Source organism: Copidosoma floridanum, unplaced genomic scaffold, assembly GCF_036245765.1.
Source record: "Copidosoma floridanum isolate Cflo_tuat_1 unplaced genomic scaffold, Cflo_Japanese_pri ptg000004l, whole genome shotgun sequence".
NCBI lineage: Eukaryota > Metazoa > Arthropoda > Insecta > Hymenoptera > Encyrtidae > Copidosoma > Copidosoma floridanum.
This window is the reverse complement of record NW_028321881.1, coordinates 14,212,705-14,234,006: the sequence shown is the minus strand read 5'-3', so window position 1 is coordinate 14,234,006 and position 21,302 is coordinate 14,212,705. Positions and strand designations below refer to the sequence as shown.

The following is a 21,302-nucleotide window of genomic DNA, read 5'->3' as shown; positions in this document are numbered from 1 at the left end:
AAGTCTCGCCGTTTTGACTCTGCTGATTTATTCTTGAATTGATTGACTGTTTTTCCGTCTCTTCAGCATCGTGAGTGGGAAGTGTGCCAAATTTTTGCCCCGTTGTCTAAGCTTGCAGCTTGCATACTAGGTCAAAAACAAGGCAGACACACCGGGCTGTTCCGGATCAGGTTTTTTCCGTGGGAGATTTTTCGGGGTTTTTCTGATCCAGATGACAGTTGTCATGGGCAAATACGGAGCAGTTTTTAAGGCCTGCCTGATGTAAAGCATTATATATATAGTCCCTTCTACTGAAAATGGCATGTTTCAAGGGCCAGAATGAACAAACACTAAAAACGGGTTTTTAATTTTTCTAAAAAAAATTTTGTATTGTCCTTGACCTAAATAAACTGAAATATTTTACCCTGTTAGATCTACGAGAAAAAACTTTTTCAAACTTTTTTTATTGTATTTTTCAAAAATACTACTTTATTTTTGCACTTATTCGATGTAGTAAGTCCATACTAACACATACTACACTATTCTAGCCGATAAGTTAACATTCAGTGAAGATACAATGTGTTTCGTATCGTTACGGGATAGCGTTACGGGCTCTTAGCAGAAAAAGGAGTGTTATGGGCTCTTGTAAAGTCGTCAACGAATCAAGATTGTATCGCACCAAATGCAAACTAAACTTCGCCACTGCACTTATATTATAAATATATAATAGCCTAATCTTAACCTACCACTTTCCGAGTCGATAACCGAATGCTTAAAAAGTTACATAACATTCGTTAGCGTTACGGGCTCTTAGTTTTCATTTTGGGGAGACATAATCTTTAGCCTGTAGAGCTGGCTTATTAGAATGGAAAATTCAAAAAAATTCCTGCAGTATCCTTGACCTTTGTAAATCACAAAACGCTCTATTTAAAATGCCTAAGTTTAATTGCGTGCGTTCATGACAGTATTCTCCGTTAAAATGTTAAATTTATGAAATTTCGGTCTCGCAACTTAAACAGCTGCCAACTGTAGGATCCAGATTTTTTGGCTGCCTAATATGCGTGTTAATGTTGTTTGTATTATTAAGTTCAAGATCCCGTGCCGTAGAAAAATTAAAAACTCCGTGTTTTAATTCCAGGCACCGTCAAAACTGTTTGTTTTCTAAAAAAGTATTCCCTTATTAATAATACAAGAGACTTATTACATGACAGACCTACTTAAATAACAAGAAAATAAAGTAGGTCCTGCGGCTGAACCTAGAAAATCAACAAACGAAATTTCATACCAACAAAGTAGTATGTTTCCGTGCCTCTGTGCGCTTCACGCACCAATCCTCATGACTCTTACTTAAGGGGAGTCCAGAGATTGTAAGAGTTTGCTTTGTTGTCAATAATGTTACATTGATTGCATAATTTTATGACATTATTTATTTCACAGCTGGCTATTTTATCGGAAAAATAAGAATAGACGCACGTTCTGGACGCTTCAAACTATAAATCAAGTTCAAACATAATAAGATTGACTGAAAATTTGAGGAAGAAATTGAAAAATCAGATGTTGGACTGAAAGGAAGTAGCATAGCCAAACAGAATTTGGCATCAGATATTACGTTACATACATGAGTCTCCAGCTCTCCAGATCCACAAATATTTTAGATAGTTTACAATAATCAATTGATTTGCAGCATTTACACATCAGAAAAAGAGTAGACGCACGTTCCTGAATCCATAAAAAATAAATACAACTTCATTAAGGCGCGATTAATTGAAATATGAATAAGAAAAGTGAAAACCTAGATCATATCTTGTTAGTTCGACATCTGATTTCTTATTTTTCACTTTAAATTTTCAATCAATCGTACCAAATTGATTTATTTTCTGAGTATCAAGCACGTGCATCCAGTCATATTTATTTGGTAAATATGTAGCTGTCGAATAAAAATGTTGAAAATTTAATTATTTCCAGATTTTCCGTGACAAGGAGTTAAAATTTTTCATCAAGTTTTTAAATAAAAAAAATCTTGTCATCAAAAAGTGTTTTTATATTTTGTTATATTTATTATTTTAAAGATCCTTGAACTATCTCAGACAAAATAAAACAATAACCTCAGATTCTAACAACAAATTTTTATTGATACTTTGATTAAAAGCAATCACATAATCGTACGTTTCCCTTATAATTTCAAACTGAAATGGTTGCACCTGTTTTCTAAAATAAATAGAGAAAACTCATAAAAAAATCTTAACACATTTTAACTTATAACTACTTAGTTAGATATCCTCTATTCACTTTTCTGTAAGAAGTCATATAATGTCTTTTATCAATGTATCTTTTCTTAAAATATTTTTTCCATATTTAGGGTAAATTTTGTGTAAATATTTCGCAATGTATGTTTATGAAACATCGTAAATGTGCCCCTTCTTCAAATTTTGCTTGACACATAGTGCATTCATTATTTAACAATCACACATAGCATAATGAGATATTATTTTACAATAAAAACATTATGTCAGGAATATTTAATTAAAAAATTGTTCTTAAGCAGTAAAAATATAAATTTTCTCAATTTTTTAAACGGATTTTAATATAATTACTTGGCAGACATGTTATCAAGTAATATTTAAGTGATTAAATATTCTAATCCAAATATGCGTTGTAAAATACTTTAAAATTAATATCAAAATAATAAAAAAATCTCTTTGACATATATATTTTAAGTATAGTAGAACACGTATGCAGCAAAGGATAAGACAAGAGACAGGCAGGCTTTTTCGATTAGAAGAACTAATTTTATATTATTTTTCTAATTAAAATAGGCAAAAGTGAAGTACTATCTTTTTAAAATAGCTCATAGACATGAGCCACGTAAGAAGAGATAAGATTTCACGGTTTCTATTATTCGATAACTATGTCAATCTTTAACTTAAACATGCGACTTTATTATCTCATAAAGATACACGTTACCAATTTGAATTTTACATAGCTGTACAATAATATTAACAATATTCGTTGAGTAATTAAAAAAGTTTATTGATCGATATCCCCTTAAACGACTTTGTATTAAACTGGGACATAAAATATGCTGCTTCCAGTAAAACTACACACACAAACAAGCGTGTGTATTATATCAGAATCGACATAAAATATATACAATATATGTTCATATGTATGTATACATTACTAATACATAAAGTGAAGTCCAAGAACGATGTAATTTCTAACCGCGAGAACTACTCGACTAATTTTTCTGAAATTTTTTTGTAGTGATACTTGACACTCCCTGTAAGATTTTTGCATAGTTATTTTCTTTATAAAATAAATAGTTATAGCAGTAAATAATCTGCAAGTTTTAAGAAAAGCGCTAACTTTGCCATTAAGTTCAACAGGAACTGCTAGGTTGGAGTCGAAGTAAATTGATCATTTATTGTGATATTCCCAAGAGAAATGTCGACAATAGTTCACTGGCAGTATTTCAAAACAGAGCTGTTCGTTGTGCAGCTGGGTATCTCAGCTACTAACGACACTGTTACAGTCTCCAATAGGCAAGTAACCTATGCTAATTCTGACTCTGGACTGCCAAGATGACCTAGTGTCACCAAAAGAAGGCGTCCGTAATGTCAATGCCTCCACCATAATACCAGGAAACGTTAAATACAAGCATAACCAGCTCTCACACTTTAGGGTGTTGTGGTAATTCTTCTAACTAGTTTGGTGCTGTCACAGCACTTGCTACAACAATAAGCCAGGGAATATAACCTTGAGTAGTTAATCAGCTTTCTCTTTGGTGGTACGTCCCAACGGCATACCCACAGAAAGAATATTCACCAGGTTACACTTCTCCGACTAATGGTCAGCAGTTAGTCATTGGGGGAATATCTGAAGACGAGACATTCATGGACCAGTGACATACTTCCTTCCAGCATGCTCCTTGTTTACAGAATCTCCGAAGAAATTTGTCAGGCTATCTCTGGTTCAGATACCCGAGCTTCACGATCCCCTTTAACTGAGCTGAGTTAAGTGGCAAACCTGCACTGTTAATAAAACGCTAGATCTGGTTTTGTCACTCATCAACCCGCAGCTCATAAGTGTATGTATATATTTGAAAGCAAATTTCGAAAGTGATTTATTCACCAACATACTATGTAAATCTGGCTATTTCTAAACCAAATCAGTGATTTGCTGGAAGACGTCACGTGTGGAACTATCCGTCGTGAGATTGGAAACCCCCCTTGACGACCTTGCTATTCAACCAAAAATTGCTGATTCTCTCTTCAAGTCTGCGCTCGACTAACCTATACTGAAGGTATAAAAGAGAAAAAAAACTTGAGGAAACGAAATAGTCTTCAACAGGCATCAAACACGAACTAATCTCCTCCTTGTACTGCCAAAACGACTGAGTTCTACAAGAAAAATGGTGCTTTGCGTGCTATTGTGTGTTGCGCAACACCTGGAGAAGTTTCCATAGAGTACAACAACGGATTTCATCGTGGTTTGTTGTACGACATGTTTAGTGCTACCACAGCAGGACAGGGAAGACTACACTGAAGTGTCTAGACAATCGCGTTTGCTAAAAGCTTTCGTCAAGATAGAGTTTAGCTGACTTGTAATTTTTAGGGCTTGTAACTATTTTATAACGTAAGGAACATGTGGTAATTTTCAGCATCATCAAATTTCTTTTATTTTTTTACATCTTATCATTCGTCTATAACTACAAAAATTCCAAGTGATAACTTTTTAGTTGTAAGATTTTATTAAGTTCGAAAATTGTCTGGAATAGATGCAAAATGTAAAAGTATCGATAAACTGAAAATATGTGACATAACGCTTTAGTACACTAAAGATCTTCGCTCAGTGTGTCTTGCACAGAGCCATGGTTCACGAACATCTTTATGGATTATGTAATAAGTTATGTGGGGCATTCCACAAATGACCCTACCAGACCCCCACCACCTCCATTGATCCCGATCCTTTCACAGCTATTGCCAAACAAAATAAAAGAAAATTTAACGAATTCATCTGTTATTTTAACCCAGTAGAATTATAGCAAAATTCTCCCACCAACCCCCAATGTTCTCCACTGTCCTTCACACGATCTTTCTCCTCCACAGGCTCCTTACTAACCCCCCCCCCCTCATATACTCCTTATAATTTCTTATGCCATAAATCGAGAGCGGGGGAAAGGATTTACTCCTTGGTCAGAAGGGACTACTGCTTATGGATCCCGTACAAACTTTCATGCAAAATATATGTAGATTTAAATGGCTTTTAATATTTCCATCTTTAAAAAAATTAGATAAATTGACTATATGTATTATTATTTACAATGTGTAGCTCGTATACATGTTAAAAATCCATGATTTATAAAAAATTTACTCTGAATACTAATAAACATGATAAAAGTAACAAGTAAAATTTTTGTAATCAACTTTTTCTCACTGCCTAAAAGGCAAATTAATGGGCTTTATACATCTGAGTATGATAGAAAAAAGTTATTGATCATCAGTAATAGTTTTTTAATTTTTTTCTAATTTTATACCACGAAGTATTTTAGTTGTTTCCGACACAACTTTGTATTTACCAGTACGTTTTAAGTTTTTTGTGCATACATCTTTCACTTTGTTAATATTTTAGTGTTACAATTGTTTCAGTACACTGTACTCTATTCGATTCTACAACATATTATATTCATACACATCAGTACAACGTCACCTATCAAAGCTATTTACGAACGTTACTATTATTATTATAAATTTAATAAAGGTGAGTCACCCAAATCTAGCCGACAATTAAGTAAGCGGTCAGTATTTTTCAAATTATTAATCTCGGCTGTTTCTAAAGAATCCTATAATATACCTTTAGAGGCTACATGCAAAACTTTAAAATCATGATTAAACTCATGATTAAATTCTAACATATCAGATGCATAATTTGATTTTTCTGTACCACTGACAAAAGCCTTCCTATGTTCTTTCAAACGTTTATCAAAAGACTTGCCAGTTTGTCCTATGTACACTTTATCGCAAGACCCACATTGCAAACTATATACACCTGACTTCTGAGACTTTAGTGTTTCACCCTTATTATTTTTTATTAATTTTTGTAAGCTTTTCTGTGTTCTAAAAGCAATGTGTAATCCATAAGATTTTAGTTCCTTTTTTAAAAAATTAGATACTTCTCCGAAAAACGTATAAACATAAAAAAAGTCTTTATCTTTATTTACTGTTGCATAAACATTTTTAATTGCGATTTTATATTTTACTTTATTAATAATTCCATCTATTAAATTTTGATTATATCCGTTATTTTTAGCTAATTGTTTAATAATGTTTCATTCTTTTTTATAATGACTCTGTGACATTGGAACCGACAGCAATCTATATACATAACTAAAAAATGCGGCTATTTTATGCGAGTATGGATGAAGTGACTTCTTATGAATCAAAATATCTGGTTCATGAAAAATACTAAATTCTAAATGGCTATTATTTCTATTAATTTTTAGATCTAAAAAATTAAGTGAATAATTTTCTTCTATTTCTATTGTAAATTCAATAATTTTGTGTAATTTATTAGCAAACTTTAAAAATAACTGTAACTGTCTCTGTGATCCTTCAAAAATACAAAATACATCATCCACATATCTATATAGTTTAGGCACCAGGTAGGGTCCCGTGGCCTTTTCAATTAGAACGGACCCACCAAAGTTTTTTTAATGTATTTTTGCCTGCTAAGCACGATTATCGATGGTGGGTCGCGATCCGGATGGACCATTTTTTTTTATCAACAAATTTTATAAACAAATAAAAATTATTTATTTTTTTTAGAAAAAAAAATTTTTTTCCTATTCTTTAGCTTATTTTGAACAAAAAAGTTCATGCACACCATATGCCTAAACCCAATACTTTTCCCGTAAAAAATTCGACAACTTTCAAAAAATGCGTTTTTTGCTATTTTTAATAGCTTGCTACTTAAAGCCTGATTAATATTTTTTAACTTAACACCTCTCAAATTGTGAGCCAAACATAGTATTTGATGAATACGTAAAGACCAATTGATTTTATTTGGTTGTTCTTATCCAGCGAGCTTGACGGTCTGTGCCTTTTTAATGTGACCGTACGGCCTTGGCGCAATACAATATATTCTGGCATTAAATGTTTGTTATCTGGACAGCCATACATAGATTGTTTTTTATGTATTTTTGCCTGCTGAACATGATTATTGATGGTGGGTCGTAATATCGAAGGTGATCAATGTTTTTTTATTAACAAATTTTATAAACAAATTGCAAAAATGTAATTTTTTCTAAAAATAAAGTTTTTTCCGCTTCTCGAGCTTGTTTTAAACAAAAAGTATTGTATAATGTACATCTGTTAAGCCCATACTATTTCTGGGGTATACTTTGGGGTAGTCCTGTTATATTTTCTTAGATTTTATTTTGCACACATTGATAAGATCAAAAACTTTTGATTACTGGTTTATGCTAAATTGTTAACAACAAGAAACTAACTACATAGCTATATATATACTACTATAAGCCCTTATATTAACTGGAGAATTAAAAACTTTTTAGTGAAAAAATATAATAAAAGCAAAAAAAAACATTATTTTTAGATAAAATTACATTTTTGCAATTTGTTTATAAAATTTGTTAATAAAAAAACATTGATCACCTTTGATATTACGACCCACCATCAATAATCATGTTTAGCAGGCAAAAATACATAAAAAACAATCTATGTATGGCTGTCCAGATAACAAACATTTAATGCCAGAATATATTGTATTGTGCCAAGGCCGTACGGTCACTTTAAAAAGGCACAGACCGTCAAGCTCGCTGGATAAGAACAACCAAATAAAATCCATTGGTCTTTACGTATTCATCAAATACTATGTTTGGCTCACAATTTGAGAGGTGTTGAGTTAAAAAATATTAATCGGGCTTTAAGTAGCAAGCTATTGAAAATAGCAAAAAACGCATTTTTTGAAAGTTGTCGAATTTTTTACGGGAAAAGTATTGGGTTTAGGCATATGGTAAACTTTTTTGTTCAAAATAAGCTAAAGAATAGGAAAAAAAATTTTTTTTCCAAAAAAATAAATAATTTTTATTTGTTTATAAAATTTGTTCATATGTCATGCATCTCCTGTACATCTACGTACTTGGAATAAGCAGGAGTGATAATTAAGTACATATATCTCTGAATCAGATCTAAGAAATCAGCATGAATACGTACATTAGGGAAGTCTGGCCATTCCCAGACGTGTAGTTTAGCCTCCGATGGATCACCAGCCTATGATAAGCATAATTTACACTTTTCAGTAACATTTTCAATGGCTCTGACAAACTCGGGACACCCCACTTACGATCGGGCCAGCGCTTTCGTCTTGACTGTACCTATAGGACCATGATGTAATTTGGAGGAAACTGTTTGTTTCTCTGAAATAATGTTTTTTGTAACAAGTTAATAAAAAAATTAATTAAAGGCCCGTACAAGATTGTGACTTAAGAAGAAATCTGAATAAAAATGTTACGTCCGACCTTCTAAGAGTGAAGGGTGGAACTCGTTAATTCGTTGTATAAACAAATAAATTTAATTTTTGTTCGTCAGAAATCAGCTGTCGGCCCAAAGGCTTTATTTGCTCTTACTTGCCGTATACTTTTCTTTTAAATTGTTGACTCGGCGTTGTTGTGTTAGGTTTGACCGATTGGTAGTGTAAGTGTATCGTACACGAGCTGGCGTTGACCAACTGCTTGAGTTTATATCTTATCTAATACAGTAGTAGCGTATCTTATTCGTCTTTTTATCTCGCTTCCTTGCGAAATTCCTTGTTAAACGTTATTTATTAAAAATTTCCTTGGTATTTATTTAGTTTATTCAAGTAACAATAATGTTTGTCTCAATCAAAATTGTTAATGTTCGTATATTTCATATAATTAAGAAATTGAAATATTTTCATTAGGGAAATAAATTTAAATAAATAGATTCGCATTTACAATGTTTATACAATTTATAGTTTTTCCTAATTTAACTTACTTCTATGATCGTTGGTTAGCCGCTGCTTGACCGCACGCAGTCGCAAGATCTTACAAGATTGACCGTGACGATAATTCTGATTCTACATGAGAGTACTCGTGGCGATAACAATAATTAAACTGCTGCTTTTAACGTCGGAATCCAAGTCAACAGTCCTTTCTTTCTTGTTCCTCTTTGATAATTTTTTTAGGTGAGTCTACAGTGGCCTGGTTTTCTCGAGCTTTTCTCACACAGCTTAGTCACCGAACTAAGTCATATATTTGCTTGAAATGCACGCTTCTAACACGTAGCTTAATCACTAAATTAAGTCTTACATCCGCTTAAAAGATGCAACAGAACTCACTGTCCAATCTGTACAGTTACTTTAGAGCACTTAATGAAAGAGAAAAGGCAAATACTGTTATGCGCAAGGAGTTTTCATACTCTTGCATTTAAGGAGGACACATTAGGTTAGGGATCCGAACAACCAATCAGAGCTTAATCCAATGACTCTCGAATGACGCGAGCACAGTTGTAGTGCAATAATTACACAGTAATTAATTGTTAAAACTACTAATCCCTCAAATTTTACATTAAGTACAAGTTACTGTCGAAATTGTGTATGATATTTCTTGTAGACATACGCAGTAAAGAATTGAAATTGTTGATTATTCACATTCTTAGATGTACCACTGCCAATTGATGTCGTAAGATAACTGCTTTATAAGAATGTTAGAGGTTCCATGCGGAGTTTAAGTTTTGTGACGATAGCTTGTTTCAAAAGAAGTAAGTTATACGTCATGCGGTTGTAGAAGCAGGTGTACTGCTCGATGTTTGAAGATCGCTGAGCTGTTGCTATTTAAAATTTTAAGACGAAACTCTGTGTTTTGAAGTGATAAATAACTAGAACTTATTCATCGTGCTACGTGCACATGAGAGTTTATTAGAATTATATTTTCTTATCCTTTCCTCCTCTTTTCTGCTACCTTGAAAAGACGAATTATTGCGAATGAAACCATTTATTTGTGATTTTACTGACTACGATGATAACCACGTGACTATTATTCAATCGAAGTCCATGGAAAGTAAAAATAGATACCCTATGATTTAAGATAGCGACAATTTTTTTTTTTTTTCATAGAATAAAAATTACAATTCACTTGAATCTATCGTAATTCAAATTGAAAACAAAATGTTAAGTTCAATTAATGGCGATAGTAGCACTATATAGGTTGGGCATATATTTATAAATGCTCGTGATAGGCGTGCCCGAGTTATTGAGTATAAAAGAACTGTAGTATTGAATCGATCAACATAATTTATTTAACTAAAAATATTAAATATTCTTTTTTTGTTTACATATACAATTCCTTATAAACACAATTTTTAATTTTAGTGTCATCTTTATGATGCCCAAGATAAAATACTAATAAATCCCATGATCGAACTCTTGACATTGCAACATAGAGTTGACCATGGTTAAAAACATATTTTCGAAGATCAACCCCTATTTTATCGAAAGTTTGTCCTTGAGATTTATTTATAGTCATTGCGAAAGTTAATTTTACGGGAAATTGTCTTGTTTTGTACGTTAATGGAAATACGTTTTCGCAAAAGAGTGTAATACGGTTTGAAAAACAATATTGTTACGTTTATCGCCTGTAAATATTTTAACTTTAAGTAGATGATTAGAAAAGTCAATAACTTGTAGTCGTGTGCCATTACATAAGCCTTCGTTAATACTTATATTTTTTCTAAGCATTACTGTACAATAAGTTTGTAAACGTATAATTGATATGGAAGTAAGCATGGTGGATTTAGAGAATGTACATACTCTGGTAAAAGTATTTTTAAATCCCGAAAACTCATCGTTTTCACAATTTTTTCTACTTTTGATTCCAGTATCGCTCCGCTTTGTAACCTTGTCCAGCAAATCAGACACTTGCTCCTTCATATCGTTAACATCAACATTTCTAGCGGACAATATTGTACATTTACTCATTTCATCACACTTTTTGCTTTTAGTAGTTTACGAAAAACGTGTTAAATAACGCATTTATTTTTTAGAAGTTTGCTGTGTTCTGAAAGTTAAATATCGTCATCTCTATTATTTAAAGTTCTATTACTTACATCTAATAAAAATTGTTTTATTTCAACTTCTTGGGACAAGACTCTCATATTAACAGTTAATTTAAATTTAGAAAATTCTTTCCACAAAAGGCTGTATTTAATAAATAAGATAATATATAACTACAAGTTCCATGAACTTTTATCGGTAGAAGGTGCCTGGAATCTTCACCTAATATCATTATTTTACCACCAAAAAGCATATCCTTATTCGTAATATATTTTAAAGTTCTGTCAACTATCTTCAAAGTATGCTATAGAGCCATTGGAGCTTTATCCCAAATGAATACTTTTGTGTCTTTTAGTAACTTACTTTCCTTTGATTGTGCTTTCATATTAGATGAAGAATCATGGAACATGGAAACTGGTTAACTATATGTTTCATGCACTGTCTTATCATTAAGTTAATTATATTGACGAATCCCCATCTCAGATACTTGTGCAGTTGAAACATCATTATTAGAATTGAATTCATTAATTACGGAATGCTCCATAGTAGGAAAGTCAGCTAAACTTTTACCTTAATTGTTGAACACATTATTTATCTGGATATGTACTAATTGATAACTAATATTAACATCATTTGTGCGTGAAAAATTTTCAGACATTGCTTTAACCCTTTCTTCATCGTCTTCTATAAGCCCTAATACTAAGCATACGTCTGTATAAGAAGAATGTAGAACATTATCTACTGTTTTTAAATCATTTTAACTTTTTGCTCCTTTAACATGCAGTAATAGCAATCTCAAATGATGTAGTTCTGATTGAGCTGGACTTACTGAATACATACGACCAATATAGTTGAAATATTTTTTTCTAGGATTCCCACAAACATGTTCTTGTATCATGAGATTTTTCTATTTTGTATGTAAAGTGATTTGGAATTTCAGTGTAAAAGTATTGTCATGCATCTTCAAAATTAGTATTCAATTTAAAATAATCTAGTACCGTACTACTTGAATTATTCAAACCTATTTCCTAAATTTTAGTTTTCGACATTTTCTGGAATTAAAAGACATTGTTCGTTTGATAATTAAATTGGTAATCTTATAACAAAGTGACTTTTATCTTATAATAGCTTACTTAATATACGATAGCAATCTTCTACAGGACCAACATATGGAATTTCAAAAAGATTTCGAACTTCATCATGATTAATAGTATTACTTTCCTGTGTTTTGTCTAATGTTGCTGTAGCAGCATTATGTGCTTTATAAATATGTTTGTACAAATATTTTACTGCTGGAATACTCGAAACTGCCTCTACATTCATGTGACAATTAAATGTTCCTATCAGTTTTCAACAAAATGGTACAACTATTTTATCATCAACCGAATAATTATTAGGTCGCTCATAAGTTTTTCAGCTTTTTTTCAACGATAGATTGGGTATCCGTTTTTATCTATGTTAGTTACTTTGTTAAAACGTTTAAGAAAATTTTTTGAACGTTAACCGTTAACCATGCACCAATCAGCACATGGTCCGTGAATCATGTGTTTCATTACAATGTCACGTGAGTGATTATTTAAAGTTTCATCAGGAATTTCAGCTGATGAATATTTATCTATAATATCAGGTGTAGTAAATTTATACCCATGCTCCTATGTTATCAATAAGTGCATGTGAGGTAGGCCTCGTTTTTGAAATTCCATGACACACATGTAAGCTACTACTTTCCCAAAATAATTGCTCTTAATAATAACATTGAGTCAGCGATCTTTCTTCAAATGAAATACTCGTGCAACTAAATCGGGTCTATCTAAAACTTGTGAACCAGGTAATAAATTTTCTTGAATTTTACGCCAATTTGGGTTGCATGTCATTGTTGGGAATATATCTGGTTTCCCTTTGTTTATTAACGATCGCCATTGCATTTTTAAAACATTCTTGCATATAACAAGTTGATCCAACGAATCTTGAAGGAAAAATTATGGTTTTGATGACGTGGCCGTTTATATCATTAGCAGAGTTTTGCAAATAGTCTTGTAAACCTTTGTAAGTATCAGCTTTAATCTCTTTTTAGTGAGTTTTACAGAACTGTTTTCTATCATTTTCAATTGTTACAAAATTATCCACCAACCATTGTTAAAGTAATCTACGACCCATTACATTAGAATTATATTCATTAATTTAATTCATCTATAATTATTATCGACTTGAAATTGACGAGAATTTTGTCGTCGTTGACGCTGATTTTCTGCTTGTAGTAAACGTCTATCTATAGTACTAACTGTAGCTGTGCAACCCATGTTTAAGAATTTAATTTAAAGCAGTTAAACTAATGTGCTTATTATTTTTTATCAAAGAGAAAAAATGCTGGTGCAAATAAATAATTTATAACTTATAATAAACAAATTTATAATTTATAATTTATAACTAATAATAAACAAAGTTTCTATAAAAATTGATGCTTCTTCTTATCGATGCTTCTAAGTGAAAATTATTCCTATGAATTGTAGAAATGACAATTAAATAAATAAATATTTTGCTTTAGGTTTGAATGTGTTATATTCACATTTACTTGAAAAATAAAAAATTTTATTAATTTAATTGTCAACGTTAATTTAATATTTTAGATAAAAAAATATAAATACAATAATATTTATTTGATTAGAAAGTTGAATTTTTCATATATAGAATGATAACATTGTTTTGATTGGTTACATTTTATGTTGTACAACACTCTTATAGTAATATCAATGATGATAGGTTTTCGTAAATAATGTATTATACGGTTGTAATCTATTTAAGACATCAGTTTTGGTTGAGGTTCTGGTAATGATTAATGTTATAGTTACGGTTGTGGTTACTGCAATTTTGGGTGTAGTTCTGGTATTGGTTATTACAGTTATGGTTGAGGTTTTGGTTGTTTTTAATATTGTAGGAATGGTTGAGGTTATGGTAATTTTGGTTGAGGTTCTGATTCTGGTTAGTATTATGGTTAGGATTAAGTTTGTTGCGGTTAAAGTTATGTTGTGATAGGTGTGATTTAGTTACGAGTTAGAGGAGATTTGATGTTTAAAAAATTGATAATTATTACATGTACATAGGAAATAGTTCTTTTTATTTTCAATTTAACAATCAAATAAGTTTTAAAGTATAATTTTAATTAAATAAGTAAAATTTAACTTGATACTTACCAAAATTTACGGTACAGCAGGATTCCTGAAATAAAAAAAAAGTATGTATTGATTTAAGTAAGGTAAAATAAGCATGGATATATGATATTAAAATTAAGCCAAAGGCAACTCTAATTAGGGAGTATCAAAAATGTGTGTCACAGAGCAGGCTTGTGATCAGCTTGCATACTACGGCTGCGGAGTATGGCACCATAAGCTCCACTGCCGTTCTATTTTCCCCCTCCAAAGACTTGCACATAGTAAACAGTTTTCAAATCAAGACAAAATATTAAGTAATATATTTATAATCTTGCATACGTAATCAAGGTACCATGGACAAACACAATTACACATGGTTTTAACATCTTAAATGTAGGCGAGTATAAATAACCAATCTTTTTAAGAAAATGATGAGACATGAATCTGTAAAAACGTTCGTATTATAAATAAATAAATGTATAAATAGCTAAAACAACTAAAAATTTTACTTACACTGCTTGGTCTTTATCCTGCAGTTTATCAAACTCCTCATTAGAAGTAAATTTAATCTCCATCTTTATTATTAAATAAAGAACATGATGAAGCCTTAACTTGTGACTAAAGCAACCAGATGACTTTAAATTATCAAAATTAGATTCAATTGCATAAATGTTTCCACAATACTTTACGACTCATGAGAAAAAGAGGGAGAGTGAGATTTCAACGGCTTCAACAACCAGCCCCCACGACATCCAGTCGTTTAGTATGTCCATGGTCATATGTATACTAACCTCTCTATACACGTATTACGTAAGTAACTGGGTAAGATGACTGCAGTTAACAAAATTATATACCCGCGCGTCACGCCAATTGATCTGCGTTAGGATTGGAAAAGCCATTTAGTTATCTAATATTCAAAAAAACTTAACATTAACTTTGATAAAAACTTATACTATGTACTAAATTACTTCTAGTTTTAAAACATAAGAACATAAGCTATTACATTAGTTTTTTTAATGAGGTCGACTTAATAGTAGAACTATGTTTACTTTCATTACCCTCGAACATCATTTTAATCATAACCACGTGATCTCAGCTTGAACCAATAACATCACGAATAAACGATTTCATTCGAAATTATTTCTCTTTTTATTATAGGGTAAGTATATGACATGGGATGTTATGAAAACACTTACTTCATAAAAGTAACGTACTTACGTAAAATAACGTACTACTAAACTCATGAATCAAAATATGTTTTTTCAATGTGACAATAATATGGTTTTAAAAAATTCAATCGTTCTTATCGCCATAAATTATGGAAATAGACCACTCAACGGCTCATTGTAAATGTGTGAAAACACAAAATGGAATGTAATCATGTTATCCTGTTAAAAGTTCGCCAAAATTAAGGATATTAAAGAAAAGCAAAAAAAGGAGACTTAGTAAAAAAGTTTTTTAGTCTGTTTGTTGGTAAGTCGGATAGGCACTGGACTTTTTGTCTTGTAGGCATACTCCAGCTCTTTTCTTGATGTTTAGTTTGAAAAAAATTGGATGTTGATTTTTTTTTTTTTACTATTACATAAGAATCAAAGCAATAGTGTTCTGTTTGTCATACGATACTTAAAATATTTGATTGATTAAATCAAAGATTTTTAATTCCTTTAGTAATTAGAATAAATTTGTATTTTACGCAGTTTAACAAGTGTTAACAGTAGAGTCAATATATTGCAGTGTAGTACATTATATTCTACGCATAATAATTCAAGAATCCTAACGTATCCTAAAATTCTTGCCTGATTACCTTTCTCTTTTTTGATGTATGCGAGTCTTTTGTGCAGGCTCCTAGTGTAAAGTTCCTTTTAGATAACTTTACCTACGAGCTGGTCAGCTATTGGCTTTTTTCATAGATGAAACTCTTGAGGTTCAAGCGTAATCCAAAAAAGCTTTACTTTTTGTCTTTAAAGTCGAATAATTAATTTTATGACATCTTGCGTACTTACTGTATTCAAACAGACCATGCAAGAAATTAAAAAAATTTTCTACGCCACTTGAATCCATAATCCTTGAAGTTTTTCTGATTTAAAAGCTAGTATGCTAGCCACTAAGTCATTGCAACTCTCTTATAGAGTCACACTGCAAACAAATACTTTTTTCGCAGACATTTAACTTTTTCTTTATGTTTCTGTGGATTTTTTTCTGTCTCACTTTGTATATAGGGTTATTACATACATGTACTATGCCTTGCCATACATCGTATTTCAAATAAAAAATAAATTATGACTATGAGTAATAAAGTAACGATAAAGAGATTTTTTTTCAACGAGTAACTTCTGTTTATAGTTAATCACCACCTAAAACAATGGTTTCATACTCTTAATGTTGCCTTTATTTGGAGAAAGTACCTGATTATTATAAGTAATGTTATTCGTAATAATGAATAAAAATCTAAGGCCTTAGTTTTGCGCTTTGAGTATTTAGAATTTCATCGAATGTTTATTACAACTAGTGTAGTAAAGAAAACATGATAAAAATAATATAAATAAATGTATGGGTTCTATATTCATGTTATTTTTCTAGTACGTCATTTAACGAGCCTTTCTTAGTTGTAGGAAAAAAATTTTTAATTGAATTGTTATCACGTCTATTAATTGTAGCAACTACCACTATCTAGTAGATATAAATTTATAACAGCTAATCTTTCAAAATGTTAAAGACATATAATTTGTTAATACGTATAATGTGAATACATCTTATAAGCAAATGTCAATAATTTGTTTCAGTATTTAACTACCGTCATTCCTTATCACGCTGATACTAGGATTCTGGATAACAAGGCTCTGCAAGTACTTATTAAAAGTAAGTACTGTAATTAGCTTTAGCACGTATAGAAAATATAAATAAGTATATTTTTCAAATAAAAATATTAGTTTTGAACTATCGCTACTTTTTTTTATGTCACAAAGAGAATTTTTCTTTTTTGGAGTAAAAAGTAGAAATACTGTATGATTAATTTATTCTATCTTACGGATATGTATAATTTTTTAATAATATATATTTTATTAAAATTCCAACGTACACCCAAGGGTTTTTACGTATCTGATGTCTCTCATCCTTACCTTTCTTATCGTAATTACCATCATATTTCTCCAAGAATGCGAGTCTTATGTGTGGGCCCCTTGCAAAATTCCCCTCAGGCGACTCGGTCATCCATCCTACTGGGTACTATGTACAGGGCGCAGCAATTGTGTCATGCGCATCCTAACTATTATTGAGTTTAATAAAAAGGTAATTTTCCAATAAACTATCTAACTCGCTGTACCGACTTTTTTATAACTGACAGGGACTTTACCCGATGAGCTGGCCAGGTGTTGGCTTCCGTTCTAAAAGGATGCTCTTGAAGGACCAGACATCACCAGAAAAATCGATTATTTGTTTTTAAAAATTGGATGAGTAGTGTTTCGGCATCTTGGGTACCTCGAGCATTTTTCGCAAAGAGGTTAGCACGCTCACCACTAAGCTATCGAAACTCTTTTTCCCAATTATATATATCTTCTAAGCAACAATTTTCCAACTGACAACGTTGTCTGATGTTATCTTTAGAGTGTGTTATCAATTATTTTCATTAGTCTCCCACGTGGAAATTTTTACGTTTGGCCAAACTTTCTCCAAAGTTTATGTGGCCAATCTTACTCAATGAGAAAATCCCCAACTTGGATTTTTGCTGAAGTTTTTGACTCAAGTTTAGCCAATGTTCATCCAAACTTCTAAAAAATTAATTCAATACTTTAATATATAGGTAGACTGCATATACGACACATCAAAAAAGTCGTGCAGGAGATGGTATCGAACCTTGGCCACTGAGAATTCGCGTGCGATACAAGCACGCTTAACCACTCGGCTATGACGAGATGGTACAAGCTATTACACAAATCGTCTACATATCGTACCAACACTACCATTTTTCTCTCAGTCTTCATGCACTGAAAAAAATTCTCTACGATTTTGGCTGAACACACCACCGCGGTTTCAGCGGTTCAGCCAGTGGTAGTTGGCTGCAATACTAAAACAGCAGTGTGCCAGGCCGTTTTGGCTTGGCTCGTCTGCTATAGTTACACTGCCACCACATACAGTCTGCTACACAGCCGAAAGTGCAGTGTAAACAAGCCATTCAGGAAGTGCATGCTCCAGGAAGTTTCATTTGTCATTCAAAGAACTGCACAGAATATGTATGTATTAAATAACTATTTTAAGTTCAGATTTGTAGTATGTACACCAAACAACACAATATATTAGAAACATACAAAAAGTAAAAGGGTTTATGGCTTAATTTTGATTTACATACACCACAGGCCAGTTGTATATGCATCAAAACGATATTAATTCTTATGACGTATTTATACATATACAGATAAACTAAAGCTATACAATATTAATATTGCGTATTTGGGTTTTAGGTTAGGTTTTAATTTACTTTCAGCTGTGTAGCAGACTGTATGTGGTGGCAGTGTAACTATAGCAGACGAGCCAAGCCAAAACGGCCTGGCACACTGCTGTTTTAGTATTGCAGCCAACTACCACTGGCTGAACCGCTGAAACGGCGGTGGTGTGTTCAGCCAAAATCGTAGAGAATTTTTTTCAGTGTGTTATAAAATTGACTGTACAAGTTTTCTAAAAAAATTTTTATGTGAATTTCTCAGTTACAATTAATTGTATAAGAAAAAATATTTTCTTAGTGTATTGTCAAGCATATGATCAACAGTAACGTTTTAATCATGAAATCTACTAATTTAAGGCGTACTTTTATTGTTTCATATACAATTAACTGTAACTGAATAAATTCACATAAATACTTTTAAGAAAAATTGTAAAGTCAATTTGATTACATCATGACTTTAAAAAAAAATTATAGTATTGGTATGATATGTAGACGATTCGTATCATAGCTTGTACCGTCTCTTCATAGCTGATTGGTAAAGCGTGCTTATGTGGCACGCAGAATCTCGATGGAATTCTCGATCTCGATGAGATTCGAGACCATTTCCAGCTCGAATTTTTCGATATGTCGTGTATGCAGTCTATTGGAATATTAAAGTATTAAGTTAATTTTTTAGAAGTTTAGATGAATATTTGCTAAACTTGAGTCAAATATTCTAGCAAAAATCCAAGTTTGGGATTTTCTCATAGCCCATTGTTAGCCAACATTTGGCCAAACATGAACTTTGGCGAAAATTTGGTCAAACGTAGAAATTTCTACGCCTCCTTTCATAAAATCACAGACAAACATACACACAAATAAACACGTGCTTAAAGAACCATGTAATTTATCTTCCTATATTAAATAGTTCTTTTAAAAGCGCTTCCGGCACTTCCCCCCGCCAGATGTTTCCCCCCCCCCCGCCCCACCACCCTCTTGTAGACTAAGGAAAAATTCTTTTGTTCTTTCCCTTATTTGTATACAGTTAAATTGTTTTTGAGTCCCACCAATCCCTCACCGCCAAGTTTTAGAAGCCCCCCGCAAGACTTTATTTTATTTAATACAGAATATGTATAACTAAAAAGATTTGTATGCCATACAATTAATACTTATAATAACAATTGAAAGACTTCCTCTACTCCTCTTTATCCTTCATCATATAGTTAGAATTTTAAAATGTAATTTTAAATTACTGGTAAATTTAAATTTTTAATTTAAAAATAATTTCCTTTAGTTGTACAACATTGTAAATTTTATCTTTTTTTTCACGCCACTCTAAAGGCAAATAGATTTACTTTATAACTATGAATTCAAAAGAAATTGATGTACTATTTTTATATTGTCTTAATTAGTTATTTACAAAAAATTTTTTACAATATAATACTGTTGGAAGTATATTTTATCTATCAAAACACGACCGTATGTATGTGAGTGTGTGTATGCAGGAGAGAGAGAGAGAGAGAGAGAGAGAGAGAGAGAGAGAGAGAGTGCAGTGATAAGTGTTTAAATAACAATAAGCGATTAAATGCGTGTGATATTCGTTTGGATTTCAAAGTTTGTAGATTAATGTTTAAAAAATAGCTCCGATCAAAAAACAAAAATATTAGAAATAATAAGCACAGACATGTGTGATCCGACATCTAAGGAGTCTATTATTAAAAAAAGATATTTTTTTACTTTTTATCGATAGCTCTACCCGATGGTGTGGAGTTTATTTCTTACGTAACAAGAATGACGCGTTCAAAGCTTTTAAGCAATACAAATGCCACGTAGAAAATAGAACGGGCGCAAAAATAATATATTCACAATTGGATCATGGAGAGAAGTATACATTTTTGAACTCGTGTGGTGCAGCGCTGAACTAACTTGATAAGTAACTATAGACTAACTATGGAGGGTGCATAAATATATGCATGAACATAACAGTAAATAATTTTTTTCTAGAATATTTTAAGATTAAGAATCTTAAATATTTTGGAAAAAGTAAAAAATTACTCATTGGAATTTCGTTTTATTTTTACTTTGGATAACACAGCATTCAATTGCACAAAATGTGTTGTTTTTAATTTTTAAATTTATTAGTTACGATTGAATTATTTTAAGATATTAATTGGTTTGTATCGTCACAGTCTTTGCGTGACCCTTAGTTAACAGAATCCATACATAGGCATTATTTCCTATTACTGATACTAAATCTATTAAGAGAAAACAAAAATATATTACAAAAAAACTTAACAAGATCTTTTTTCTGCAAAATTATCTATATCATCATACCTGTTTATTTTTAGTAAATCATTTCTGATGCTCACAAGAGACAGATTGTTAAGTCTTTTTTGACTCATTGAACAACGTAATCTATTTGTTAGTAATTTAATTTTGTAAATCCTCTTCCACCTATATAATTCTTGGTCATAGAACAAGATAAATTTCTAGCAAAATATAAATATTTCACAAAAAATTTTCGTAATTCTTTTTTGAATATCAATCTACAAATTTTCGCCTCTGCACACTATTAGCCTTTATCACTTTTTTTGTTAGTGATTATAAATTCTTTGTAAAATTTTTTCAATTGTACAAGTTCGTTTATTCAATTTTTTCCAGATCATCTT

At 31.5% G+C, this 21,302-nt stretch overlaps 1 protein-coding gene across 4 annotated transcripts in view; it reads left to right on the top strand.

The window, feature by feature from the left end:
* Unc-76 (fasciculation and elongation protein Unc-76) overlaps positions 1–21,302 on the top strand; it is a 495,633-nt gene that overhangs the window by 351,268 nt on the left and 123,063 nt on the right. For all 4 annotated transcript variants that reach the window (XM_089597745.1, XM_089597731.1, XM_089597722.1 and 1 more), the window contains one exon: positions 17,000–17,075. In XM_089597745.1, coding sequence (XP_089453871.1) covers positions 17,000–17,075 — 76 coding nt within the window. The remainder of the gene's footprint in view (positions 1–16,999; positions 17,076–21,302) is intronic.